Source organism: Passer domesticus, chromosome 2 (genome assembly GCF_036417665.1).
Source record: "Passer domesticus isolate bPasDom1 chromosome 2, bPasDom1.hap1, whole genome shotgun sequence".
NCBI lineage: Eukaryota > Metazoa > Chordata > Aves > Passeriformes > Passeridae > Passer > Passer domesticus.
The window spans coordinates 33765465-33791010 of NC_087475.1; the positions used below are offsets into that span (position 1 = coordinate 33765465).

The 25546-nt window shown below is 37.3% G+C and overlaps 1 protein-coding gene across 2 annotated transcripts in view; it reads right to left on the reverse strand.

Moving 5' to 3' along the window:
* Window positions 1-4751: 4751 nt before the first annotated feature.
* HERC2 (HECT and RLD domain containing E3 ubiquitin protein ligase 2) overlaps window positions 4752-25546 on the reverse strand; it is a 102032-nt gene continuing 81237 nt past the window's right edge. For both annotated transcript variants that reach the window (XM_064408165.1, XM_064408164.1), the window contains exons 76-93: window positions 24861-25016; window positions 24622-24737; window positions 24304-24502; window positions 22937-23151; window positions 22525-22702; window positions 21520-21681; window positions 20330-20421; window positions 19351-19490; window positions 18153-18340; window positions 17321-17518; window positions 15519-15602; window positions 11252-11393; window positions 10302-10496; window positions 10094-10206; window positions 9029-9219; window positions 7183-7288; window positions 6432-6644; window positions 4752-5757 (exon numbers count right to left, since the gene is read on the reverse strand). In XM_064408165.1, the coding sequence (XP_064264235.1) occupies window positions 5485-5757; window positions 6432-6644; window positions 7183-7288; window positions 9029-9219; window positions 10094-10206; window positions 10302-10496; window positions 11252-11393; window positions 15519-15602; window positions 17321-17518; window positions 18153-18340; window positions 19351-19490; window positions 20330-20421; window positions 21520-21681; window positions 22525-22702; window positions 22937-23151; window positions 24304-24502; window positions 24622-24737; window positions 24861-25016 (2961 nt within the window). In that variant the 3' untranslated portion in view covers window positions 4752-5484. The remainder of the gene's footprint in view (window positions 5758-6431; window positions 6645-7182; window positions 7289-9028; window positions 9220-10093; window positions 10207-10301; window positions 10497-11251; window positions 11394-15518; window positions 15603-17320; window positions 17519-18152; window positions 18341-19350; window positions 19491-20329; window positions 20422-21519; window positions 21682-22524; window positions 22703-22936; window positions 23152-24303; window positions 24503-24621; window positions 24738-24860; window positions 25017-25546) is intronic.

Sequence of the window (25546 nt, forward strand, 5' to 3'; positions counted from 1 at the left end):
ATGTTGCAGAGCTGTTTTCCTTTCAGTATGGCTTTTTGGTCTGATGGCATTACATCAGTGGAAAATAAAGGTCAGAAACAAAATCTGTCAAGTTTTCTTGAAAGTGAATATCTTGTGAAATATACCTCCCTTGTCCAAGTCCAACATGGAGACAAGGATTTATGGTGAGATGTTCTTACCAGTGAGCTTATGGGAGTCACCTCTTCTTTAAAGAATTTGGGAAAAAAATTCTTCTCACCAGTTTGGCAAATGCTGAGGTAGAGATGTTTCTGCTCAACAAAACTGACACAATGGATTTTGTAAAATAGACTGGGACATGTTAAGGAATATGTAATAATGTTATGACTTTCCTAGCAGAATCATATATGAAATAGGTGTGAATCATTAATTATCATAATGCATCACTATTAATTATACACTTATTTTGAAAATAATGTTAGAGGAATATGTAACTTTGAAGGGAGGGAAAAGCCTTGTTAACCACAATTAAACTTTACTGAAAAATCTTGGCAAATAACTCCTTTTATGGAAAATTCAGAAAACTTCCCGGTTTAAGCAAATTAGTTTCACCTCTGCTTGAAACATTATTCTCTGGTCTGCCTCACACACAGAAATAATGGCTCCATAACCCCATTCAAGACTAAGATTTGCCTCTGCATGGACACCAGTGTAACAGTCCTGGAGTAATTATTCATCTTGCCCTATTCCAGACCAGTGCAGAGTGGGAAAGTGGAGAGGGGCGTATGTGGTTACTCTGGAATAGATGTGGACCACCAGCATAGGTACAGTGAGATGCAGAATTTTAAGCCATTCAGAATTTGTTTCTCTATGTAAATAAGAGATCCACACAGATAAAGGTTTATCTTTGTAATTGCCTCAGCTGATTTATGATTAATCAAAGGACAAGGGATGACTTCTGGACATGAAGCTCTCCTTGTGAAATAAGTACAGTCTCATGCTTCTTTTGACGTATGTGCTCTTGCACAAAAGGGCGCTTGCTCTTGTATCTTCTTATACAGAGAGTCATGCAGTGATCCTCCCACTACATTACTACAGGAAGGCAGACCTTCCTCTATCACCTGGACACTGCTGTCCTGCCCGTGTGCCCCTGAGGCAAGGTATAAATGTCCAGCAGCTCCCTGGCCTGTGAAGATGGGCAGCATTTGGCCTGTGGAGCAGCTACAGAGCCAGAGGCTATGGCCAGGAGCGGTAGAAGTATCAGGCAGGCTCTGAATGCCACCTTTCAGAGCCCAGAGCTGAAAGGGTACTGTTGTTATCTGCATTCCTTCCTGACCACATCCCATGACCTGTTGCGTGGAGCCTTTCAGATTGCATCCAGGCACAGCCAACAGGGCTGGGATGTGCATCTGTGTCCTTGCCAGCAGCACACTGTGAGTAAAGATCAAAAGTTCGTGAATGCTTTGCTTTCCCTGTGGCCATCCCTGAGCAGTGCAATTACAATCTTAGAATGATAGGAAACACTCAGAGACCTCCAATAGCAGCAGAGTGACGGGTAGATTTGTTTAATATCACTAAGGACAGAATGAACCACTAGCTCTGTCTTAGCCTCACCCTGAAAACAAAAGTCAAGGGGTTGGCTGCCAGAGTTTTCTTCTCATTTTCCTTGCTACACCACTGCCTGGAGGGGCTGCTTTTTCCCATGTTCTCTGGAAAGGTGAATCTTTCATTTAAGTTTGCTAGCTCATAGAATGGTTTGGGTTGGAAGGGATGCTAAAGATCATCTATCTCCAGACTCGATCGGAGACAAATGTTCCTCAAGTATATGTGTATCAGTGCATGCAGTCTGGGGAACAAACACAAGGAATTGGGGCTCTGCACCCAGTCAGAAATGTATGATGTCACAGGAATAATGGAAAGATGGTACACCAACTCACTTGGCTGTAGGATCACACTGGATAGGTATAGGCTAGAGGAAAAGGGGATGAATACCCACTGAGGGGTATTCATCAAGGGCCTTCCCAAGGTTTGCACAGATGCAGTCAGAAAAACAAAAGCTCAGCTTGAACTGAAATTGGCCAAAGATACAAAAAAAAAAAAAAAAAAAAAAAGAAAAACACAAAAAAGGTTTCTTCAGGTATGTAAACAATCAGTAAAAACAGAAGGAAAACATGGACTTACTGTGCAATAGGAAAGGTGAATTAGTCACCAGCAATCCTTAAAGGGCAGAAGTTCTCAACGCTTTCTTCACCTTGGTCTTTACCAGCACTGTTGGGCCTCTGACCTTTGGAACAAAAATCCAGGTTGATGCAAACCTAGACTCACCATCAGTGAAGAAGGAGTTGGTGTGTGAACTGTTGCAGGAGCTCAACCCCTACAAAGTGATGGGCCCTGACATTATCCTCCTGAGATTATTTAATAAAGCTGGCTGACATCATTTTGGGTGCACTTTCCATAACCTTGGAGAACTGTGGAGATCAGGAGATATCCCAGAAGGCAGCAAGAAGGCTAATGTGACCCCCATCTAAAAGAAGGTCTTAAAGGACGATCCAGGAAGTTACAGGCTCATCAGTCTTACTTAAGTCCCTGGGAAAATTATGGAACAAATCCTCCTGGGAGGCTATCACAAGACAGATGAAGCCCACGACTGGGAAAAGGGAGCAGGGATTCATGAAGGACAAATTCATGCTCACCTTTTACAACACGTTCACTGGCTTGGTTGCTGTGTGGCAAGTGGTGGACATTGCCCACTCAATACGAATGAACAGAGTGCTGCTGCAGCAAAGAAACCCAACCAGATACTGGGTTACTTCAAGATGGAATCACCAGCACTGATAAAAGTAGTCTTTAACCCGCTTGGCACTTGTGAGGCCACACCTGGAATGCTGTGCTGTTTTGGTTCCTACTGTGCAAAAAGATGTGGGCAGGCTGCAGAGGATCCAGAGAAGGATCACAAAGAGGACCAGAGGACTGGAAGGCCTGTCATGTGAGGAAACGCTGTAAGAACTGGGTTTGTTCAGCCTTGAGACCTTATCAACATAAAGGGTGCTTACAAAGATAGAGACTCCTTTTTCACAAGGAGTGACCTGGAAAAGGGAAAATGGTACAAATTATTATAAATTATCTTGAGGAAATGATTATTAGACAGAAGATAAAAAATTTTCACAGAATAATCTCACCAGCAAGGTGGCAGATTTCCCCAACATGGACACTTTTAAGATTCAGCTGGATAGAATGCTGAACCATCTTGTCTAAATTGTGCTTTTGCTAATAAAGGTTGGAACAGATGACTCTTGAGGCCTCTTCCAACCTGATAATCTATGAAATGCTGTAATGCCACAGGTCACAAGCATTATACTGTAAAAGTTGCCTGCCGCTCTTATGTTAGGATGGGAAAGCAAAGAAGGCCTAAGAAACTAAGAAACTTCTTTTACAGTTAAATGCAACTGCATGCAATAATACAATGTTTAGTGCAACAATGCATACAGATTCCTTACCTTAAGCATACTTCCTTTTTGCTTTTCTTGGATAGAAAACCCTGACATTGTTTTTCTTTCCTATAAGCAAGTTATAAACTCCATGTTACAGTAGTCCATATGCTTCTGAAATGGGACTTGAAATTCAAGAATGGCAATTGAACTTGGTCAAAGACCTTGTACTGAGATTTGGGCATGACTCATTCATCCCCTCTCCTGAAAGGCTGACTACAGAATCTCTTTGATTGGGTTGGATGCCTACAGGGCTCCGGTGTTAGCATGCTGAGGGGGCAGCAGACAACCACATGAGCACTTCTGTACTACTTCTTCACTCCTTACCCTGAGGAGAAATTAAATTCAGCAGAAAAGATTAAAAAATATTTCTTTAAGATTTTTGAGTTTTGCATCTTAAAGACTCAAAAAGACAGAGCATTTTTCACCAGCAGACCAAGAAAATTTGGAGGACCAAGCACAGGCCTGACTTCTGGAACCTCTGATGAGACAGAAAATCAGGAAAGCGGTATTTATTGCAAGATCTTTAGCACTAAACAGAGGACTCTAAAGATAACTTATTTCAAACCACTGACATCTGACTACCAGTAGTTTCACCACTACACTGAAATATCAAGTCTGTCTCATGAAAACTTAGTTCATGATCACAGTTAATATTTAATCTAGTTGGAACAGAACTCAAATGCACACACTAGAAAAGAATGAATCCACTCATAATTGTAAAATGTTAAATTGTACAATGTTGAATACTCACATATACCTATCTTAATAATTACAGAAGCAATGGCATCACATCACCTACTAATAGATTTTAAAGTAAAATATTAGTGCTTTGGCACAATTAATCTTATTCTCTTAATTTGAAAAATGAGTGCATAAACTGTGTGGTCAGGAATGGGTCATGATCTATGTGTCCTGTGCCAACCTGTCATGACCCCAGGCCTTGTAAGGTGACTAAATTTTTTCAGTGATACAATGCTACACAAGTGTCATCAGACTCTTGTCCTCATCTTCAGGTACTTCATGACAGCTCAAATTTTTTTCCCCAAGTGTCCAAGAATAAATTCACCATTACTGACAACAGTGGCCCTAGGAACAACTGCGTAAACAAGGCGTACCTAATTACTACAATTATCATGTTATCTGGACTTGCTCAAGTTTACTGTAGCTCACAAAATCTCTCTGGCAATGCACCTGCTATTGGTGGAGCAGTTTGGTCAAAAGCTGTACTTAGCATTACTTAGCAGAGCTGTTTCAATGTTCATCCCTTGTCTGACCTGCATTACCACGAAAAAACACATCTGGTTCTTAATGTGGCAGAACTTTTATTTAGAGGGAAATTATAACTTTTGCATTTACATGGCACCAATTATATACAGTACACTTTCCATGATAAGAATTATGATGCTGTTCACAGAAAGGTATCAAATTTGAGATAAATAATGCATAAGCTAAAATATACAAACCAGGGGTGGAGGTGAAACTATTGGCCATTTTTAATTATCTGTAGAAGAATTTCAAGGAATAATGTTTATTCAATGTTCAAAAACTTTTAACAAACTTCTAGTAAAGTTAATTGAAATATTTATAATACTATTCCGTCGTTGCACAGTATTTCCAATATACAATCAAAAGATGCACAGAACACAACACTTAATATGAAAAAAAAACCTATTGCACCCACAATTTAAAGGTTTCACTGCCTTCTGGATGCTGCACTACCATATTTATATAAACATTTACAACACTTCAGTAAACACAAAGGTTCTAAATGTAGTGCAGCATTATGGGGGGCCATTTTCAGCTCTTAAAATAAATGTTAAATGCCCATATACTGTGCCATTTATTTTAAGCTGATGGATTAAGCTGTAATCCTTAAGTCCTACTGTGAGTAGCACACACACTCTCCCCATGTTCAGAAGATTACCATCCCTCTGACTATACAGTCTTTATTCTGAAACCTAAACTGTCCTTGGCTTCATTGTCATTTTGGCATTTTGCCTCAGTGCTTTTTCACAACTATTCCTTATATTACTTTTCAATGGCCTGTTAAGTAGTCCTGTGTAGAGTCTGAAGCAAAAGAATCTGCATCTTCGTTATCAGAGTCGTCACTACTGTCATCAGCCGCCGGCTCTCCCGTCAGCGCTATGCGGGCGTAGTCATCAGTGTCTATGGACTTGCAGAAGTGAATGGCATACTTCAGCTTTTCCTCCAGGACCTGCTTACAGGAATACCTGGGCAGCTTCAGCAGAAAGAAGCATGTGTATGACTCAGGAAGGAAGTGGTCTGGAGGATTGTATTTATCCAATACCTGTTAACAAAAAAAAGAAAAAAAACACTGTATTTTTGATTTCTGTTCACTGTCCAAAACACAAGTAAGTATAGAAATAATAATTGCAATTTTTTTTTAGCACCTTGTTATATTTTTGATTCTGATGCTGAAGTTTCTTAACAGAACCATGAAGAGGCCAAATCCATTTTCCCTCCACTAAATCAATAAATAAAACCATTTATAAACCCCAATAAATAAAACCAGACAGTTATGAGCTGCTTTGATTATGAATATGTGGTTGGGAGCAGTCTAAAAAAAGATGCTATTACTTCAGACAGTAGCAAAAAATGATTTGAAGATGGTGTGGTTTTAATTTAGCTGAAATTATTAACTGAACTGAATGAAATGCTAAATAAATGCCAGCAAAAACAGTTGCCTGACATTGGAAAACTGTCGAAATTCACAGAAACCAATGGCTGGGAAACTAAAGGCATATCCACTTGTCCAAGTCAAGAGAGAAGAATAGTTCTATACACTACATAACTGTCACAGACATTATTCAACTGTTGCACTGCTGAATCTACAATGTAAAACTGCAGAACACTTTAATGAAATCACGTCCTTGTTATGTCACGCTGCAACTTCTCCACTACCAGCTTTTTAAGACGCCCCCAACTTTCCCACATCCCACACAATAACAATACCTGGATTACCTGAATAACGAAGTCCCTCCCCCTAAAGTCTGCAATAGTCCTGGGCAGCCTTGTTCTGCCCCATACAAAACGCAGGAACAGAGATCGCTCTGTGTTGGAGAAGGACTCCATCACTTCCCAGAACCACTGTATCAAGGAAGCAGTTGGCTCAATGCCTTTGTAAGTTGCTACAGATTTCAGGAGATGAAGTGGGATATCTGGGCTTCCACATACCTGAAACATGAAATACAGTGATATGCTACACAAATCTGATCAAATCAATTACAGGTGATTTGTTCCCTCCCTTCCTTTAAAATATTTAATCAGCTTTTACACTAACAAACTGAGCATTCAGACCTTTAAGATGCCATGCATAGTCTCCTAGTACAATAATACTAAATATACATCTTCCCATGAGGCAACAGTAATGAACTTTTTCATACTCCTAAATTTAGGACAAGTATCTCCAATTTACTTTCTAGATCACTGGAATGAGATCACTAGCATGTGAGGCTTTTTTGGTTTTGCTTGCTTGTTTCTTCCTGAAATAAGGAATTTTATATCACTGCTCATCTATGTCAAAATAATTTTACTAGCACCAAGAGGGCAATTAAACATTTTCTGGTCTTCCCTTGAACTGATGTTTTCAACCACACAGCAATCATTAAATGCTGTAAACAGCATTTAATGTGGGTTTTGTATTAGTAAAGAAAATGAATGAATAATTTCACTCCAATTAATCTGACAGAAGTAACAAAGCAGAAATTGATACCATGGTTTCCAGCTCATATCCTGTAAAGAGTGAAAGTAGAGGAACTGGAACAACACGGGCCATCCCCTCACGAACTGCTGCAACTTGCTCATCAAATTCATGAAGCCTGTAAAGAAAGATTTTCAAAGTTTCTGTGAATATCATTTCTAGCAATTATTTATAGCAATTACTGTGTTACCAAAGCAACTTAAACCATTCTCCTCAAATGTCCAGCTATGTACCAAAGAACATTAAGAAGCATTTTTTTACAAGATACTTGATTTACTACACCAATTCATTCCTATTGCACAGCAAGCTCAACATGGAGGAGATATCTCCCAATGTTTTAGATATTTTAATTCCAGTATTATTCATATGCTATGCTGGGCAACAACAAAATAATATCCCATTTGGAAACAATATGCTCTTAGAAAAGAGTGGCTGAGTCTTGAAACTCTAACTTCAAACATTCTCTGTACAAAAGAGATATTATCGTTTTTTTAAAAAAAAGGTCTGAACTAAAATAGCATGTCTGAAAGCAGGTTGTTGTTTTTTTTAAGACAGGCAAAGATAAATAACCATTTTCCACTTCTGATTCCACACACGATTTGTGTTTGGCTTATTCATTTTCCCTGTCAAATAATTTCTGAGATGTTTTACAGAGCCCTCCAGAGCAGAGACATCTCTTACAAGTGCTGTCCTCAGGCTAGTCATCACCAAAATAAGCAAAGATGCCAGGACAAGTTTGGTCTTTTGCATCTGCTTTGCAACATGGATTCTATTCAAGTGCTAGTTTTCCCTCTCAAGGGCTAAAAAACTTGTTACTTAACCTTTAAATGTTTCTCCACAAGGCCTTTTAACTGTAAAATGCTTTAGAAATGCTCACGCCCTCTGCGGACAGACACAATTGGCAAGAGAGCAAAGACATTTCTTCAAAGGAATATCAGCTCCAAATGAAACCTCTCTCTTTACTGTCAAAAACATATCTAAGTATTGGTTCATAAGCACTTACAGTGGGGGAAAAAAAAGAAAAACTAAGGCTGTAATTCATAATTGTTGGCAGACACTGGAACTACAAACTAATAAGCAAGTATATAAGACTGTGATGATACAGTCCTGCTCAAGCACTCTCTAAAGAAGAGGAATATGGTGGATTGAATAAAACAAGCCTGAACCAGTTTGTTATCTAAATTACCTAAATTTACATATTTCAGTAGGCATTAGGCCCACTGCTTCAGAGACAAGATGCTTATAATTGTTTCTGAGATTTACTCATCTAGATTAGCTACCTGGCCATGTAAGAAACCAAAGGCCAGTTTTCTCAAACACTGAGCAGTTATTTCCCATTGATTTCTGTGGGGTGCTCAGCTTGTGGCTCCCAGGGGTGTGCATCAGTGTCCTACCCAAGGCATAAACATTTTGGTTCATACATTCCAACCTGGCCTAACAATTCAGCTGATACTGCTCTTGACTGCAGTTGATGATATGCAAAGGTATGAGTGCAGCAGTACTAGACCTAAACTCTCTTCACAAAGAGCTTACTGATCAAGCCTCTTACTTTAGCCCACAGGAAGAATTAGATGCCTAGGACATTACTCCACCATTAAAACTGGCTGCCAAAACTGCTTGGTCAGGACAAATCTAGAGGTACATCTGTCATTTATTAAGATTTTTCTCCTTGGATACAATAAGTGAAATCAGAAAATCAACACTGTATGTTGTTTACTGATGTAAAATCAATCACATGAAAATATTAATATACTTCTATATAACAGGCTAAAGGAACATATTCTTTAAAAGCTGATATATATTTCTAAAAATAAAATGCATATTCATATCTGTAATTTTACTGATTTATTCAACAAACCTGTAGTTTATTGCCAGCCTCACATATTCCGCTCTGTTATCCAGTGTAATATGGGTGTACTTGGAACTCAACTGAATATCCTGACCACTTGCATTAGGCACAGTGAATGGGAGGCTCATAGCTTCAAATTCTTCTGAAGTAGCTTCATTGTCTCGAATGTACATAAGCCCAGGAATAAAATCTTTATCAACCTTTGAAAGTAAGAAGCCCAAGTTAAAGCCAGTTTGCTAGCACTGTATAACAGCACCTCTTGCATGCCAAAAGCAGTGCATCATGTGTCACCTACCAAAAGCTGTGACCAATGTCTGACCACAATTCATCTAACTTGAATTCAAAGCCATAAAATGGCCTAGTACTTTACATAAAGCTTCATTATGTTGGATGTGGGAGAGTGCACATATTCTAGAGGCCAATCTTTCTGGAGGACATTTGCCAAGAAACTGTATCATATAAGAAAAGGGATTTAAAGCTTGAAAGCATAATCATCCCTACCAGCACTGGATTTGGTACAAAAGGAATCCCCTCAGTGACAAATAAATGACTCAATGCTTTTATAGGAAGTACAATTCTACACGACAGTATTTGAAAAGGAACTTTTCTTCATAATGAAGACTTAAGTTTTACGTAGCATTCACTGAGCTTGGTAAACAGAAATTGAAAGCTTGTGAAATTCAGTATGTGAGCACACACTAGTGACAGTCTGAGCTTTCTTTTACTTCAAAACAGTGCAAGCACATACCCTCAAATCAGTTATTGCATCTGGGTACAGCAGACAGCAACAGTTACTGGGAAGTAGGAATTGAACCACAAAGACTGTCTAGTCAAACCCATAGGAAGATTTGAGAATGCTCTAGAATGCAAATAGATTATTTAACTACTCTTGAACAACTTAAATTTACAGTTTTACCAGTCAGTACAAATCATCCTTCTGTAGTAGTTCAAAATATAAAAGGCCAATCAAAACACAAGGACATAAAAAGCAGGGAAACCAATCACTTGAGAAATTTATGCCAGAGTCTGCTTGTCTTCTCTAAGTTATACCCCACCCAGGAACTTCCTTCTCACCTCACTGAGATCAGCAATTGTCAGGTTCATTCCTGCAAGCTGTTTCCACACCGGCTCAGCCAGGTTGAGGCTCAGGGGGCTGCCAGTCCGGATAGCAATGCCCAAAAGTACACCTGTAAGTTAAACATAGTCCATTGTTTAGTTAGATTCCCAGTATTCTGACTACACATAAAGCACACAGAATGCCACAAAGCTGCTAAGAAATTACCAAGAAAGCGAAACATGTTCATATGCAGGAGTGACTTGGCAGCAGGATTTAATAGGAAACAATCTCTGTTTGCTCCAGATTCATCTCTTCCATTTGGCGTCACAATTAACAGAGGGGTCAGCCCATTCTGAAGTTCTTCACACATTTCTGCTATTGATTCACTATAACCTCCACCACAATCATCCACAGATTCACCTTGTAGAAGAAAAAAGACTCAAAATTAAATATTCTTTAAAAAGTAACTTACATATTGAAATAATTTGTATTTCCTCTCTGGGGATAATTGAGTAAACAAAAGTTTACTAAAAGCTGCAGTGTTGTATCCCTTCATATGAAAACCCTACAAGTCTGGCTCTGTATTTGGATGTTTCCAGTTCATGGCCAAACATATCATTTAGATTATATGACATATCACAATGCCAAAAATACTATTTTAACAGAGTTCAAAAAATGTTTTGTGCCATATGCTACTCACAATAAAACACAACAGAAATAGAAAAGGAATAGTATTGATTTTATAGGTATGTTTTATTTGGCCCATAGATAAAATGGCTCTTCAATCTAAAATATTTTTTATTAAAAATCAGAGTGATAGGTGAATTGTAAAAACTACACTACCAGTAAAACTAGCTAGGCCAGGATTATTTGCCAATTCAGACAGCTGAAAAACTAGGTTTATGTTTTGCAGAACACTTGTTGTAAGCAGAAGAACTGCTCAAGAACCTGAAGAGAATTACAGACATGCTTCCATTAATCTTGAGGGGTTTTATAAAATAATTTTGAAAGGTTTTTTAACTTCCCAGCATTTTAAGCACCTTCAACTGCCCACACACATAAGCTGTTTTTCTGGATCTCTTTCTTCCTTCCTTCAGGTTTCTCCAAAAGAATAAATCCCCAGAAAACTGTGAAGTGCAAAGGAGGAAGGGGTGGAGTGCTGAGAATTTCCTTACCAACAAACTTGACTTTCCAAACACGATGAGGAAGCAGAAGGCTGTCAGGGCTAAAGGAGCTCATTTTAGCACACATCTGTCCAAACACCGACTTTGTACCATCAGGTCCAGCCAGTCCTCCTTTACTCCTGGAGCGTTTTACCTATTGAGTAAGCACATTATAAAAGTCAACGTAAGATGTATTTCAACTGGCATCGCTGTGCAGATAAATAAGGAATTTTCAGTTCCCCCAACACCTTATCTTCAATTTCCAAGCGTTCTTTGTTCATCTGTCATTAATCAGCACTATATCTGTTCAGCTTTAAAGGAAAAAAGAAAGACAGAAGGATAGCAAAGATGAAGTCTGATGATAAAGACCTCTCTTGTTTCTAAAGAAGCAGCTCATGACTTGGCTAATTAAGTTTTTCTGATTTTAGTCCATTTAGTTAATTCATCCTATCTCTACTCATAGATTCAATTGACAAATTTTCATACATGACACAGATTAGAGGCTGTGTTGTTGGCCAGAAAACTGAATGTGCTATTCTTATATTCATTAATAGTAATGACTAAATATGCATCTATGATACTTACTAGGAGCCTCTAAAAGAGAGTAAATACTACCAAATACATCTGTATATAGATACACAGATAATGTTTTCTTAGGCACCTACAGAAAACGGGTATTTGAATATTTTATGAACAACCCTAAGATTGGCATGCAAGTGAATTCCCATGGATTTTGTGCAAGAGATGCACACAAAGAGGGTAAGAATACAAGAAGTGTTTCACCAGTATAGAGAAGAAAGAAATGGAAAGTGAACAGAGAGCTGAAGAAACACAAGGCTGTTTTTTTCCCCTGCCTGGTGTTCTGCAATTTATCTTCTCAAACTGTCCTGACTGAAAATGGACTCCTACGTGCACACAGATCATCAGTATCTGTGAGACCATTCATTCAGAAATAGCTGAAACTTATCCCACTATATTTAGTCACACTACAATCCACAGTGCATCTCAAAATCCAGTTGTTCTCATGCTGGGTATTTCTGATGGTTCTGGATGAAACGACCACCAGATTTCTTTCAGGTTTTAGTGAAAGGCTGATACACTCAGATCCTCCTCGTGTGTAAGATGCTCTCTATCAACACAAGCTGGTTTTAATTCAATGGATTTCTGTGACATTTGTATGCCCAAGAAGTTTTAAATTGAGAAACTTTTTATTAATCTTAAGCAGCTTGAAAAATACATCCTATAAGACTCTCTTCAACCCAGAAGAATTCTCTCCCAGAAGCTGGGAGAAATCTAGTACACAAAGCCATGCACTCAGACACTAACAAAAAAGGTTTACAAAAAGATGAAAGCTTCTAAGTTGGAATCAGCTAAGAAAGAGGAATATATGTTAAGACAGATCTATGAAGGAAACACGATTCAAAGATGTCATAAAATCACCAGAAGAGGTACAAAAGTATCACTGTAATAATTCTAAAAGCACACAGTTCTCACTTGCACCCTGAGTTTCAGTTTTCTATGCTCAAACTTAAATGCTACAGAATAAATAAGAGTATAAAAACATGAAGAGTAGACAAAAGACAATTCTACACAAGTAGACAAACAAACCTTGATCTGATCAGCGTAGGAAAATGAAGGCTCAAGAAATGAACGTTCACAAAAGTACACTCAAAAAGAACAAATCATTAATTCATTCATATGCTGTGCCTACTTTAAGATTAGACCATTTCTACTTATCATGTTAGTGAGATTCCTGTAACCCACATTGCATAAGAAGTCCTTGTAAGGAGGAAATAACTAGTCTTAAAGTGATACTTCATACATCCACACATATCACATTCCTCCCTTCAGAGTAAAGAACATTAAACCAAGAGATTCTTTGCCATATTACATTTATGAATGTCAACATTCTCCTTAATAACTGAAATCTGCATCCTTTTGAGAAGGAAGAAATTCCTTTCCACTGCTGTGCAGAGATGTGTTTTAATGCAGCATTATGAAAGTATCTGCTTAGAGGTCAGAACATACTGTCCATTTGACACTGCATGAACTACACAACAACTTAAACACTAGGAAAACCTGATCTGCAAGTAAGAGGTTCAGTAAGTAAACCTGAGCACTGCAACCCTGTCTACTCATTTAACTGTTAGCTCACTTCTGGCTTAGTTTTTGACCATTTATATTACGCTTTTCCACAACAGGGCCCAGGTGCTGTTTTGAAACATTTTACTTCATGACTATTCCCAAAATATACTATGGATAAACCTGCATGAAATTTGGTTTCTTCTGCCCTATGCAGTCTCCAACAGCATCCCATACTGCCTCTGTACATCCAAGCTTGCCTTCAAGCTACAGCTCAAAGCATAAAATACCTACGTTCCATTTTATGCTATAGAAACACCAGGGTGGCACACAGCTGAGTAACAGTACAGCCACCACATTGTTTCTCACATACCCTGAGCAGAAAAACTAGAGAAAACCACCATATCCCACCATTACAGGCTCCCAACAGAAAAGACCCAGGGCCAAGAAGTATGTAAGGTGAATGTGATCTATCCTAAAGGAATCTGGTCCCTGTAACACTGGACCCCAGGATAAGGGAGTGTTGCTTTGCTTGTGTTTACACTACTGTTATGTTCAGTTCTGGAACTTCCAAAGAAGCTACTAAACAGCAAGGGACGCTGAGGAAGTATTGTAAAAGACAAGTCAATACCTGAAAAACAAGTTTAAATTAAAAATTCATTTGGTTTTTTTTACACCAAGGAAGATGAAGTGAAATGACTGCACCACATAATCAATAAACTGCAAGAGGAGTCTTCTGAAAGCCAAGAGGTCTTAAAGCCCAGCTGCACTTTAACTTACAACTGCAAGGAAGATTTAACACTGACATTTAGCTTTTTCGAGACTACAAAAAGCAGCCTTGAACCTTCAATTAAAGGTTCAAACAGTTTCAAAATCCACATTTTCATTCTGAGCAAAAGCTAACTCAAGAAATTGTAAGCCATATTAAGCCATATTTGGTACTGTGTAATCAGGGCACATTATGAACATGACCTTTTTTAGTCTTCATTTGGCTAAACTGACGGAGTTAGTTACAGCAGGATTTCATTTCCCCTAGAAGCTATGAAGAAGGGAAGCTGCCAATGCTTTTCTAGGGTTCAAGACAGATTTAAATAATAAACTGAAATACAAGGGAAAGCCTATCTCAATTAATGAAGGAGGACACTAGGAAACTATCCCAAAACCTACTCATCACTAGTTTCCTGCTTAAAATACCAGCAATATTTATTGGACTTTCTGAATTCACACACATAAAAGTAACAAAAAAATCTCCGCTACTCTCTTCAGCTTCCTAAATAATACCATTAGACTCAATAAGTAAAAACCTAGTGATTCTATGATTCTAATAAACTAGAACAACACAGTCACAGAACATGAGCACGAGAAATTTAACATGTCCACAGAAAATTGTAAAGAACTAGAAAGAGGGTCCAGCCAAAAGAGGATGTATTTCTGTTCACTAACAGAAAATAACAAGTTTAAGTTTTCACATTTTCTCCACTCTAACCTCACAAATGGTAATGGTTTTGCATGTTAAGAGGGAAAAAAAGAAAAAGAAAAAAGAACCCACCACAACAGGAAAGAAATGCATGCAGACTCTAAGATCAGGCTGCAGTCCATTTAAATGAAAACAGTGTTTTACTATTCTGTGTTACACAAGTATCTATCGAAAAAAGGCATATCTGGCCTAAGGCACAACATTACATTTTCAAACATCAATGATAAAGAAAAAAGCCTTTTTGTATCAAAGACTTCTGCAATCAATATGACTACATGTGATGACCACCAAAGGACAAGAGTTTATCATTCTGAATTTTAATTATAGTCAAGAGCTTTCTTTTTTTGCCTTTTTTTTTCCTTACCCTTCATTTTTTTCTCTTTTTTTACCCTGTATTCAGCTGAGCATTTGGAAAGGTAAGAAGAGTATTAGAAAAGGCAGTCCTTTATCAAGCAGGACATACTTTGCTCCTTAAGAGTCTAAATAATTCACTTAACATTTCAAGAAGTGTCCCCTCTCCCCAAACAACTGCAGTATGGATAAAAACATACTGAAAAGAATATAAGCAGCCCTAAAACTGCAGTCACTGCTTCATTGCTTGATTCTCTGATAAAAATTCAACCCTTTAGTATTCACATCCCAAACAGCTCAAAGAAAGGGCTCTGACCAACACAGCACTGTGGGCTAAACAAGCAGAGAGTGAATCAGAGCTGAAGGTACCTGTATCCTGTTGAGCTCCACGACTGGCCCATGCTGACGGTCTCTCACCATAGTAGCTTGCACAACTTTTCTGAAAGCTGCCTCCTTAAAAAAAAAAAGCCAACAACAATCAGATAATGGCAAAACTGATATCAAGTAAAAACCCTGCACATATTTTGCAGACTAACATGTAGTTCAATCCAGGAAATAAAAAAATCAGATTCATCAGAATATGAAGGTGCAAGATATAAGTCAATGATCATATTATTTGTGCTAATCTGTTTCATGTCTAAAATAGTGGAGATACTAAAAAAGTACAGAAGAAAGTCACATCTGTATCACTTAAAACCATGGCTTGAAAGGTTGCACTTCACCCAGATACAATTATTAAGCAACCAATGTATTGCTGAAGACACAAGTACAAATTATTTTATACCAGAAAAATGTAAGTATATAGAGGATAATTAACACAGACAATGACAATCAAAAGAGCCAAATATGAGATCATCTTGCTATGGAAATCAATAAAACAACAAATACATTTTTTTTAAAAAGCAAATTCAAGTATCCGAGGTTCCCACGCTAAATATTTTTTACACACTGAATATAATTTTACAGTCAATTTCAAGCAAGATTAAGAAGATTTTGAAGTCTTTAGAATCTCTGAAGGTAAGCCTGAGTTAAATGCCTAGATATGAATATGACATCACAACCTCTGATGCCTCGTGAATGCTTCGATGTATTTGTGCCCAATATCCCACTTTATCTTATGTCTGAAGCCCTTCTGTAACTATTCTGCAGACTCAAGGAAATCAGGTTGAATGTGCCTCCTGCACACACATTCTTATATGGAACATTACATATGTAAGGACTCAAAATTAATAGCATTAACAAAGAAAAGTCTCATGAACAGAACAGCAAGGATTTCCTTTCTAGTTTAGGTTTGATGACTTCCCTCAGTCTGTGAAGTATGTACACAGCTTGACTGTTCTACTACACAATTTCAGTGGAGTCTAGAGAAACAGACCTGAGACAACAGACACTAAGTCATCAAGTTACAGGCCATGTGTCTTATTTAAGGACACAGAACAGCACTGCAGGAGGAAACTTAATCAGCTCTCTTTTCAAAGATATCTCCCAGTAGATTGTCTGTTTGTATAATGTTTTCCTTTTCAGTTAGACAAATTATTGTGACAATGAGAAAATTTCAGACCTAAACCTGATGATTATACTGAAGGCAAACCATGTTTTTATGGCTTATCATATCTGAAGTTTTGAATAAGTGTTGCAGCTTTGAAGCATTACAGTTGTCCAATGTTTTCTCATGACTGACTTGGCTTAACTACTAAAACCCCCTTTCACTACCACTTGAGATTGAACTCCTAGGTATTCTATTTTCACTTTAATCTCAGTCTAAAACAAGTTTGTATCTGCAGAGAGCTTTGCATTAACTAGTGTATTGCCTGAACTTGGTAATTGAAATACAAATAGGTATGAATTGATCATTGCCTACTATCTTATATTTTTTCCATGATATCACCCACTTAATACTCTAGAAGCATTCAGCTATACTACAAACTGAAGATTTACAGCATAAAGTTACTTTCAAGATCAACACACAAAAGCACTATGATGAAGAACTGAGAAAAACACTGTAGAAAGAACACAAAGAAAGGAGTTTGCATCATCAGATTGCAAATATCTGATACACAACTTACAGAAAAAATGGATATATACAGCTCTTTTTTCTTCAGAAACAGCTTAAACAGCATTTCTCTGTTATGGTTACAAATCTCTCCTTTAGGAAAAGTTTGATACAATACCTTTCCCTGTGATATCAGTATTCCCCGTAGTGTGTCAAACCCAACTGAGGGTCCTTGACCAGTTTCATCAAGTCTTCCTTCAAGATCAAACATTGGAATGCAAGGACAGAAGAGTTCTGAAATGTGATGCAGGAGCAGAAGCCTGTTCCTTAATGAAATGATGGGAATTTCCTGCAGATGATTGTACTCCATAGGAACCTATGATAAGGCAATGATATCCAAATATAAATTATAATTATTATACACTTTATTGTATTCAATAGAACAACAATCTTTATATTTGCAGGTAAACTTGTATTAGAATTTCAGATATTTGCTTATTCACACTGTCAAAACTTCATACATGGAGTTGTTTATAAAAGAAACTAATAGTATCGATCTAAATTGAACCAAGTATTATATGAAGGCTAGAATACAAGTGCTGTTCCATATCTTACAATTTATCCATTTCACATCCTGTCATCAGTACTTCCAGACATAGCTGAAATCCAGAATATTCAAAAAAACAAGTCTTCTCAATATAAAGCAAGCAACAAAGAACTCCCTTGGAAGGCATAACATTTTCATAGCTGCAAGGCAGAACTAAATTCCTGCCAATTTTCAAACTGAGTTACTGTTCCACATTTGGATTAAAAACTGAATGAAGAGGCTTTTTCAGCTCAGAAAAATGGAATCCTTTGGAAATAAATACAGAAGTAAAACGAAGTTGAAGTCAAACCGAAGCACACTGGGCTTATGCAGGGATTTGGAAAGGAAATACATCTACTGAAAGGTCAGCAATAAAAACACTAAGTATCCTTAAAATCTGAATTCAATAAGCCAAAAACATTACCTGTGTAGGCAGCTTGCCAGCATTAGCAGGTTTACTGGTTGACCAAGCCAAAGTATGTGCTGAGCCACAGGCTACTCTGTTGATCTTTTTACCCTGAAGCGCTGCAACCAGGCGTGGTCTTTGGATGGCATTAGTTGTTCCATCTCCAAGCTGCCCTTCATCATTATCTCCCCATGTATAGACTTCCCCTAGACCAATAAAAATAATTTATTATCCTGAAGCTAATATACAACCTTTTATCAATTATTTGACCAGAGAAGACCTTGGGCTGTAAACAAGATTTCTGTGACTGATGGCCATCGTGAAATCCACTATCTAGTGCAGACAAATCTTGACTGACACAGTCAGGCCCACAGAGCAGCTGCATAAGATGCATTTCTTTCCTCATAGTTTGTATAACTGAAAGGTTCTGCCTCAGAATAGGAGGAGATGGTAGAGCACCATACTCTGGAACAGAACATCAGGAACAGCCTGTATTTGACAGTTTCATAGCAAAAGCAAAGCCAATACGAAAAAAAAAAAAATGAAAAGGCTTAATATTTTGTGTAAGACAAAAATCCTATAATAAGCTCCATTACTAGACAAGATACTAAAACAGGTGCTTGCTGTTGGCGAGATAATTGGGAAATACTTTAAAAGTAACAACCTCATTCCTGAGCATTTATTTTCTGCAGCTATATTCATTACTCACATTCATTTTCAGCTTGTATATTTCACTAGCACCTATAAAACACTCAGTTATTGTGCAGACTTGTTAATTGTGGGAGTGAATCTCCTACAAAGGACATTCACAATCTAAACTTGCTAAGCAAGAAGCAATATCATTTGGGCAGTGCTTCATTTAATAAGTTAAACAACAAACTCACAGGACCCTGCAAAAAGGAAAAAAAAAAAGGCCAAGTCCATTCAATGTTACTTCTTGACCATTCTGTAATCGCCTTTAGAACTCTGTATTTTTCTTTGATCAGTGTTTATGCAACTTGGATTCTTTAATTTTAATTATTAGTTTTATGTGATCACTTTAATGTCATGCTTGCTCCTGAAGAAATATGTAACATCTGCAAATACAAAATACGTCCATGCACACAGAGAACCAGCATTTTTAGCGAGGACAACCTACCAAGAGTTGACTAAAAGACAAAGTTTCATTTTTTTAAATTCAGTGCTAAGAACTAAGTAAATTATATGATTTTTATACCATCTTCAGTGCAGCAAACACAGTGCAAAGACCCTGTAGCAATTGCAATGACTTTTTTTCCTTGCAGTCCCTGCACTTGTCGTGGTCTTCTAACATGGTCATCAGATCCATGGCCTAAGCGATGATAATCTCCCTTGCCCCTGCACAGAGAAATAAACATTTAAAAACTGAGTTTTAACTGTGGAAAAAATGTAATGACAGGCTATGTCTGACATTTGACCTGTAGATGTACTTATTAAATCCAATACCAAAATATTCTCCAAACATTCACTGTGAATCATCACTACTTTGGACAGATTCTTACAGCTCCAATACATTGTTCCTACTTAATCTGGGTAGTTCCTTTTATCACTTTTCCAGAGGATGGTCTTTATTTTTAACTCTTAAAGGAATCAAGTATTAGAAGCATTTATCTGCAAAAACAGTGTATTTACTGTTCTCAGAGACTGAGACTTCATTACAATTTAAGGATACCTAAATGTCATATAAACGAGGTAGCTGAGGGAAGTTGGGAAGGTATTTTGATAAGTCTTTTTAAACATTTCAGTCTAGCAGTTTAAACTACAAAATTTGGAATGGTGTAAAGAAGATTAAAACAATGACTTCTAAAATCAAATTCTCAGACTACAGCCACAAGCTAGACACAAGTTTTGATAATACATGAGAATGTTATTTATGTTATCACTTTCATGCCCTGCATGACACTTCATACTGACCTTGGAAATTCTGCATTTTGCAGTGATCAGTGTCTGGAATGACAACCCTGTGCTTAGGTTTCCAAGGAATAATACTGGGATTTTTCATTCATAGGACTAGAAAATGTTCCCCAGAGTGGGAGATTGTATTACTAATCAAGACTCAGGAAATCAAAAAATTTTTGAAAGAGAAGATCAAAACAGTGAGGGAAGCATAACACCGATATCTGTTACAGACGAGGTGACATCTAACACAGTCAAAATAACAAATACAGAACACTCACCATGTATACACAGCTCCAGATTTGGTAAGGGCCACAGAAAATTGTGATCCACATTCTACTTTAACCACTCCAAGCCCTGTAAGGGAATCAATCTAGAAAAATAATATCAAATGAAAATTAAATGAGTTAATTAAGGAGACCATAGACTCAACTGTCTTAAGTAAAATATAACAAGCTACTGTATGTCTGTATGTATATTTACAAATTATAATGTTTACAGATTATTTAGAACAATTCCACTCCTTTCATCCTTCTGTCATTTACTACTCAAGTACTAAAAAGAAGCTCAAATTTCACAAACTGTTGAAGATCACCTCTAGTATGTTTTGCCCATAATTACTCTGCCATTGCCCAGAGTAGAAATGATAAGGCTTCGTCTACTAACACTCATAATCATCCTTAGCTTGTAAGACATGGATGTGATTCTGCTGACATAATGAAAATATTACTGTCTCCAGCAGACCCTTCCTATTTATTCTGTGTAGGACCTTATGCTGCTCTACCATCGATCCTACAGGACTGACTGATGAAACATAAACAAACTATTTCTACATTATGTTACACTATGCTGGAAACATCTGGAAACAAAATGATACTTGGATACCTTCTATTCAAGTACTTAAGTGTGATTCTGGATTTAGGATCTAAAATCCCCTGTGCATAGGTATACACAGTGACAAACACATTTCTCAAACACAAGCAATATTCACCTTCATAACAAATGCTTGAAGTCAAACTTAATGGCTATATGGATTTCATCCATAATATGAAGAATTTCCAAGTCAACCAGGCATTCACAGAAAGGGTTTAATGTAAAGCAAGATTACTTTCCAATTAATTGATAACTCTTTCTGGACTGATATTATGACTGTGGTAAATTTATTAACACAAGGAAACATGAAGATTTCTTGGCAAAACCTAATGTTTTGACTGGAACCAAAATTAAAATTAGAAGTATTATTTACACCAGCAATGTTTTCCAAAAAAAAACCTTTAAGTGCAACTTTAACAGTTAGCACAAAGCTTGAAGTCCTGTTATTGTAACCTACAAAGTTCACTCTCAACAACCACCAGAAGAATCCTGATGTTCCAGGATGGATGAAAGTTGGCACATATTGACAAATCTCTCTTCGGCATTCTCCACCAATATCATAGCTTCTAAAGCAATGAAAAAAATCACACAGAAATACCTTCATTGGTACTTTACAGCCATCACTGCCTCCTCTCCCAAGTTTTCCATAATCTCCATCACCCCAGGACCAAACTGTATCATCATCAGTGAGGCACAGGGTCTGTGCATCTCCACTGCCACAGGCTATATCAATCACACGGTAACCCTGGAGAGCTTCCACCTGGAATAAAATCAGACATTTTTGTTTACCTTAAAATACTCAGTTATTTAGTTTCACAAAAGATTACAACTCTCATCTTAGAGAGGTGATGGATGACTGGAACTACAAGTCTGAAACACCATAGGAACAAGGAAACAAAGGCAACTCTAAGAGCCTCTTTTCAAACAGAAAAATTAAAACTAACTACATATTTTAAATACAAGATTTATTATTTCTTAATTCTTAATTGGTGAACTAGTTGAATTTTTTTACCTCAATGTCAGTGAGAACAATGCAAAACACCTAAGGCTATCAAAGACTACATTCTTTTGAAATAATTTCAGGCACTTTGGGCTTGTACTGAATACAGTATGTGAAAAAAAAATCTTATTTTCAAGTAATCTTTTACTAGTTTACAATTTTTGGGCACTTGCATAATAATCTGAATTTAGTTGACATCTTTTGAAATGATGCCACCTAGTGAAGAAGTATAGGATCTGGAATCACAAAGTAAAAGGTTGGTAACCCACATGCATCACCATCCTTCCTATCATTGCCACTACTTGAAATAGATTCCAGGTGGCACAATCCATCATTCAAAGCAGCACGAGACTTCACATATTTCTTTGAATTTTCTTTAAATCTCTAAAATAAATTCCTTGTAAACTGTTTGGTGACCACTAGCAAAGTTCTGCAGCTCCTCTTTCATTTCATCCTTTCAAATGCGGCAGCTTGTTCATTTATTACAAATACATGCCACTGTTCTGCCCTTTCATCCTCTGTATGCAGAAATGCAAAAATTTATAAATCAAAAGACATTAACTGGACACTAAGACTGCTGAAGGCTCCAACGGTTTTTCTTACCAGTTTAGGTTTTAGTTGGTCCTCACTATCTCCATGGCCAAGGCGTCCATATCGTCCCTTTCCCCAGGTGAAAAGGTCTCCTGCAGCTGTAATACAAGCGCTGTGTGCTCCCCCAGCAGCAATGTCAACCACTTCTATGCCTCTCAGAGACTCAATCACACGAGGCCGATCACACGGGCTGAAAAGAAAACATCTGTCTGGACAAAACTTCTGGGATAGACCATTCACATTCACCAGTGTATGGAGAGTCCCCTCTTAAAATGAGAATGACCTAAAATCACCGAGTATTTGCTTTGCTCCAGTTTAATATCCTAAGGATTTCTTTTTGACTAGAAAAATTCATTTATATATATAAACTATGATTAGCATCCGTTAATCATTTTTTTAAATAACATTTTCAAATGTTACTTGCCTTCGGTTTCCATGACCAAGTTTGCCATCTTCTGCTTCACCCCAAGAATAAACTTCTCCCTCAAAAGACAATGCCAAACAGTGCTTTCCTCCTGAGTTCACTGCAACTTTCTTTATAAACACATGTTGAATGGATTCCAGTAAAGTTGGAGTAGAAACTGATTCTGTTCCTCCAATTCCAAGCCTACCACCTGCTCCATATCCAGTGGCATACAGCTTTAAAGTAAAGAATAAAATTTAGTTTTATTTGTCTCATGCAGAACATTCCCTAGAAATGAATTCTAGAGAAGAATTCTTAATGTATATATGTCACAATGCAGTTCAAAGAAAGTCTAAAAAAACTTTCTTACAGGCTTCTTATTTTCTCTCTTTTGGAAGATAAGGAAATATTTTGAAATGTTTCACAAAAAACTTTGGGAAAATGTGGTTACATTCAAGTCAATAAGAACTCTCACTGACTTAATGGATTTAGTGTGAAATATTAAAGCTTATTTTGTAAAACTATCAAGGGACCATAGCTTTGTTTGATAGCATTACAAAATCATCTATTGCCTGTAGATCTCCTTCTAAGCAGCACTATTCTAGTTTTCTCTCTTCTGTAGAATATGCACACCTAAACACAGTTACTTCTTTCCCTTCCATCCCATAAATAGTTTTAATTACTGTTTTTTACTCTTTTTGTCTCTCTGGAAATAATTTCTTTCAACAGAATTATGTCAAGAAATGCCACTAATCAGCTCTTTACCCTCCTGTGAATTATTAACAAGGATGATACTGACCCCAAGGAATCATTACGGTACCTCACTAGATCAATGTAACTGTTACACAAAGCAATAGCTAAAACTCTCTATCACATCCTTAACAGCTGCCATCTGTACAAAAATAAAAGCTTTTCAAATTCATGAACTGATTTTTTTCTCCTACACCTTACACTAAACTTCTGTGCTCAGATTTCTTTTCACTCAAGATTTCAGCACCAGGAAATGAGATCCTGCAACATCTAACTTAGATTTAGCCAACTGTGAACACCTCTCCCCCAACTGACAGAAAATAATCACCCCTGTTTTAGGGAACTCTGTGAGCATACTGCTTGTATCCAACTTTGCTTGACATAATCTGATCACATTTTTGAATTGAGAACTCAAATATGTTTCTTGTTTCAATCATATAATGCAATAGTAACTGCAGTCCTAGCAAATACTGGCGGAGTTGGTATAGCTTAGATTCTTTAAAAAAAAAAAAGTTACTACTATCAATAAAAATGAACCCTGTACTATGCACACTGTTTTTCATTTAGCCAAACCCATTCTGACTGAGGGCGAAATATTTCAAGAGAGTCAAATAAGCAATCATTTGTTATATCCTTACTTTCCCATCAGCAGTCACTGCAAACAGAGTTTGTTCACCACCAATTAATTGCACTGGTCTAAGGGTGGCAAGAGCTTCACATGGAGTTGGGACTTTGACTTTTGCTCCTTCAATTCCACCAAGCTGTCCTCTGTGATTATGACCCCAACCATAAATAGTTCCACTGCCTCCAGCTGAAAGTGTCCAATCATCAGGTCGTCTGCAGGAAATGCGAAACAAAATCTTATATGAGCTTTTCAAAAGTCACAAAAATAGCAGTTAATCATTGTACCACAATAGTATCACAATACCAAAACAGTAGCAGTTGAAAGAAATTACCTATTCATCCACTGGACAAGCTGTTCATCCTGTTCTCTCTTAAAGACATCATGGCACTCATGAAGAACATCCATATTTTCATTATCTGCCATTAATTCTCGGATTTTCTTTGCCACCTGTGAAATATTTTGCATTAAACATTATTCAAAGTTGGCATAAAATAATTCAAACTCATTGTATCTTTTTACATGAGACACTCTCACATGTTCCATTAACCATTTGAAGTATTCCTGCAGTACCTCATCAAGGAAAAGGCGGGGTAAGGGTGTCCTTTTATCAAGAGCCACAGCAACCCTGGATGCCATGCAGTATCTCCTGAACCAGGCCCATTTGTGCGTCTCTGCACAGCAAGGGAGTGTGTCCAACTCCAGATCACAAGCAAGAGCCACAAGCACCTTCATGCAATCAAAAAAACATTTTTAGAGAGGTATCAAAAATATGCAATAAAAATCAGTAAGCATTTAATAGAGATGAACAGCTCATAGGCCAGTAGGGCCTGAAGTCTCAAAGACTTTAATAGTCTTAAAGTCACTAAGAGCCATCTTCATTACACTCATGGATGGGGTAACATCCAGTGAAGCCCCACTATCTCACATGGTTAGGTATTTAATTTCCTCTTTCAATCTAAAAATTTTCATCATCTCCCTGTGAAAAGCATTCCCAGATGAATTACCTTTTCCATATCAAATCTCATGTGTTTAACATTTATCTTCCCTTTCTAAACTAAGTCTCCTTTCTACAATTCAATGAATTTTCAATTCATTTTCAGTTTGACTCAATTCAAAATCAATGTTTCAGATTAGTATTGTGAACAACATATTAATTCCTCCTCCTATAAACTTTTTAAGATTTTCTCTCTCTTAAGATAGGTACATCCTCTTAATTTCACTTTTATACTATAAAGGAGGCTTTTTCACCTTTTATT